Source organism: Diorhabda carinulata, chromosome 4 (genome assembly GCF_026250575.1).
Source record: "Diorhabda carinulata isolate Delta chromosome 4, icDioCari1.1, whole genome shotgun sequence".
In the NCBI taxonomy this organism is placed as follows: domain Eukaryota; kingdom Metazoa; phylum Arthropoda; class Insecta; order Coleoptera; family Chrysomelidae; genus Diorhabda; species Diorhabda carinulata.
This window is the reverse complement of record NC_079463.1, coordinates 20,593,611-20,597,557: the sequence shown is the minus strand read 5'-3', so window position 1 is coordinate 20,597,557 and position 3,947 is coordinate 20,593,611. Positions and strand designations below refer to the sequence as shown.

Genomic DNA, 3,947 nt, shown 5'->3' with positions numbered 1-3,947 from the left:
AAAAATCTAAGTTTGAAGGCAAACTTATTTTCAACTGCCATAGTCTTTGCAGCAAAATTTTAACCAAAACTATGCTAGGGCTTAATAACCCAAGAGGATCAAAGATTTTTGAAATATCTGAGAGGATGCTACGTTTGTTTACTTTAGAAACATTGGTAGGAAAATTTATATAATACATTAACACATCCATTTTAAAAGATCAATACAAACCCAATGTCTTATTGGAATCATTTTCTCCAAAAATTACATTTTCCTCTGGACTAGACGATCCTTAAATACCAGCAATGACCTCAGGCCAATTTGATATCCACTATTTTAAATTAAATCCAGCACCTCCAAGAATTTCTTTAACTTGTTTACACACATCAATCATTTCAGTAACATAAGACCCTCCACATAGCATATCATCCACGTAAAATCCATGCAATATGACATTAGAAGCCTCTGGATGTGCTTCAAGATTATCCAATCCTAACTGCTTCAAACAGCGTATGGCCAAGTACGCTGCTGACCTGGTACCATAGGTAATAGTATTTAAAGTATACTCCTGAACATCTTCATTAGGTTTTCTCCTCCATAAGATTTTTTGAAGACATCTTTGTTCTGAAGCCAACCAGACTATACGATACATTTTTTCAGTATCCGCACAAACAACCCCATTAAACTGCCTAAAACTAAGCAGAATACCCAATAAGTCATCCTGAATGACCGGCCCAGTATGTTGGATATCATTCAGTGTCATATGACCCATTTGCTCATATTCATTCATAAAAGAGAAGTACATTTCCTTTAAAATGAAGTTTTCATTTAACCTCCTTTCCAATGAGTAAAACCTACCCAAAGCATGACTTCTGGAGTCACCCAACTTGTCTATAAAATCACAAAGTGGAGGCTGCACAACAAACTTCCCATCATCAGTACAACTATATGTGGTTTTATCAAACATATCTTCACAAAAAAGACTTTCTTTTGACATTGTTAAGGTTACAATTGATGGAGGCTCCTCAACCTGCCAGAATTTCTCTAACTGGTCCTCAATACATGGTGTTGTTTTGACAAAGTTGTATAATCTAATTGTAGCTTTCGGAACCATAATGCTGCCAGACAACACCCATCCAAGCTTAGTTTTTTGCATGACTGGTTACTTTTCGCCAAGACTTATTTGCCCAATACAAAGAAGACTATAGAAGATTTCACCCCCTAATAAGATGTCAATGTCTCCTAGCTCAGCTAAAGATGAGCCAGCCCATTTTAGATGGTTCAGTATTTTTAAATGCGATATATCTAAAGGCCGACTAGGAACATCATCACATCATTTTTGAAACCACTAAGCATGATATGCTTGCATCAAAATTATTATGAAAAGAAACAATTTTCACATTGCACTTTGACATAATATTTGAAACCAACTGATTAACTCCTGCCATAGATATATTTACATCAATAGATTCTAAACCCAAGGTCTTAAACATTTTTTCCGAGATTAAATTGGACTGGGACCCACTATCCAAGAGAACCCTACATGTTTGATATTTACCATTAATGTCCATTGCTTGTACTAAAGCTGTTGACAATAAAACATCTGTTATATTATTTGAATTACAATACGAAGACAAAACATTAGAAGTTGTAGGCACAGAATTCTTCGGTTCATCTAATGAAGGTTCCTCCTTTGACTACACCAAACCAGACTCACTTATTGCAGAGCCAACGCTGCCATTTGAGCTGCCCGAGAGGATGCTATTATTTTTATTGTTATCATAGTGTAAAAGAACATTATGTTTGGACCCACATTTTCTACACCCTCTATGGAAACAATCTTTACTCATATGCCCAGGTCTTAGACAATTTAAACAAATCTTAAGGTGTAAGGCCTTTTGAAACCTAGCATAAATGTTTAATTCGAAAAATGATTTACAATTTTGAATAAAATGATCAGCATTACAAAAGGAGCATTTTTGATTAACAGAAACATAGGATTTTTGCTTTGCCTATATAACCCTTTTTCTTTAATGATACTTACAGAGTTATTCATCCCCAAGCATTCCAATAAATCGGCTTTACCTTTTAGGAAACCTTTAAACTTGTCAAGAGTAGGTAATACAGCTTTATTTTTTCTTTCCCCCCACTCTCTTTTTGTATGCGAATCAAGTTTTGAACATCCTAAAAATATAACCATCATATCCCAGTGTTCTGTATTCACCCCCAATGAGTTAAGCGATCTAAGATTTTTAACTAAAATATCCAACATTTTCCGAAGATCAACAGTATTTTCTTTTTGTATTTCTGGCAAATTAACCAAACATTTTAAGTTATAATTAACCAACAAAGAAGTATTGTTAAACCTTTCTAATAGTAGGTTCCAAGTAACATCATACCCACTATCAGAAAATTCGAGTGTGCCAATAAACTGTTTTGCGTCTCCGTCCAATGCGTCCCTAAGAAAATGAAATTTTTCTATATTATCCAATCTTCCATTTTTGTGAACCAAAGAAGAAAAGGTATCCCTGAACTCCAGCCAATTTTCATATTTGCCAGAAAAGGTTGGAATTGGAATTAGCGGAAGTTTTAGCAATGCTTTTAGAGCCACATGTTCATTTTTACTACGATGGGAACTTGAACCTGAAGCAGTCGATCTTACAGATTCTTTTTCATTATCTAGCTCATAGAAATTGTGTTTTGTCAGTAAATTACGCGCTAACATTGAACACCTATAAAAATTATCCTCGAAATTTTGATGCTCTGTAAACTGATTTTCCAACTCATCCTCATCCGCCAAAAATTCTATCTCATTCTGAATCGCATCAAATGGCGGTAACAATTCAGCCATTTTTTTCTAAGCGCATATCTAATTCCACAAAAAAAGCCCTATCAACACCATCCGTTAACGTTTCCAAGGAAGCAATCAACAATAAGTTTTAAATATTGTTAACATAGACTTTAAACTACCATGCTTTTTACCAAACATTTGAACTCTTCATTCATTTTGCTTACGTTAGCAGAGAAAAAAGTCGAGATTTGAAGGGAAAATATTGAAAGGAAATACTCACAATCTCCAATAAATTTTTCTTTGTGTTTTTGTACTTTACCGGTCCGCTCAAATCCAATATCTAAGCAGCACAGCAATCCCAGGAATTTATAGCATCCAAAACCAAATTATTCTTATCACTAGTGCTCCAATAACACTTGTTATTGGAGCCAAAACCAATAGCTTACTGCAATAGTCCCAATAACTACGCGAGCAATGTATATTTGCACACAGCACAACCAAAACCAATATCCAATAATTAATAGCCACGAAGATTACACCAAAGCCCACTGGATTCTTCTATATCCGGCTCGAAGGACCATTTTTATGTACAGGAGATTCCTGATTACGTTATTTTTCAGTTCATTTGTAATGGAAAATAAAACACTAAACTATCTTCTTATTCACCTTTACTATATCATTAAACTATAAACAAATAAGTAGTGGACTGTATTTACTGTTTAACTAAATTGTACTTTGAAAGTAAAACATTTATCCACTCTTGCTAATTGACATAAACCAAAATACATAATATTATTATAGCGCGCTAATAATCACATGCACACTACCAAGGCCAAAAAGCAAGTGTTACATTTCTTTCTCTATTTATCTTTTGCCCAGCGTTAGTCGACGGTCGACAGCAAAAAAAGGTCTAAAAATAGAAACCACAATACAGCTTGTTGTCACGGTAACAAAATTCAGTATATGCGGCGAACAGATTAATAACAAAAAAGAAATATACATATATACGAGGTGCGTTCACAACAAACGTTCTTTGAGCAATGGTGCGTAAAGAACGTATTATTAAGGTCTTCGTAGTGTAGCGGCTATAGTATGAGGCTCACATGCGGAAGGTCCCAGCTTCAAATCTCGCTGACGTCATTTTTTATTTTTCTACTTTGACACATTCAACCTTTTC

At 34.7% G+C, this 3,947-nt stretch overlaps 1 protein-coding gene across 1 annotated transcript; it reads right to left on the bottom strand.

The window, feature by feature from the left end:
- Positions 1-310: 310 nt before the first annotated feature.
- On the bottom strand, positions 311-976 carry LOC130893015 (uncharacterized). The gene has a single exon (XM_057798777.1). The coding sequence runs from the start codon at positions 974-976 to the stop codon at positions 311-313; it is 666 nt and encodes a 221-aa protein (XP_057654760.1).
- Between the last annotated feature and the right edge of the window lie 2,971 nt (positions 977-3,947).

Bases quoted from the DNA above. Each gene is read 5' to 3' on its own strand.
- LOC130893015 (XM_057798777.1), bottom strand. From the start codon at position 976: ATGTCAAAAGAAAGTCTTTTTTGTGAAGATATGTTTGATAAAACCACA.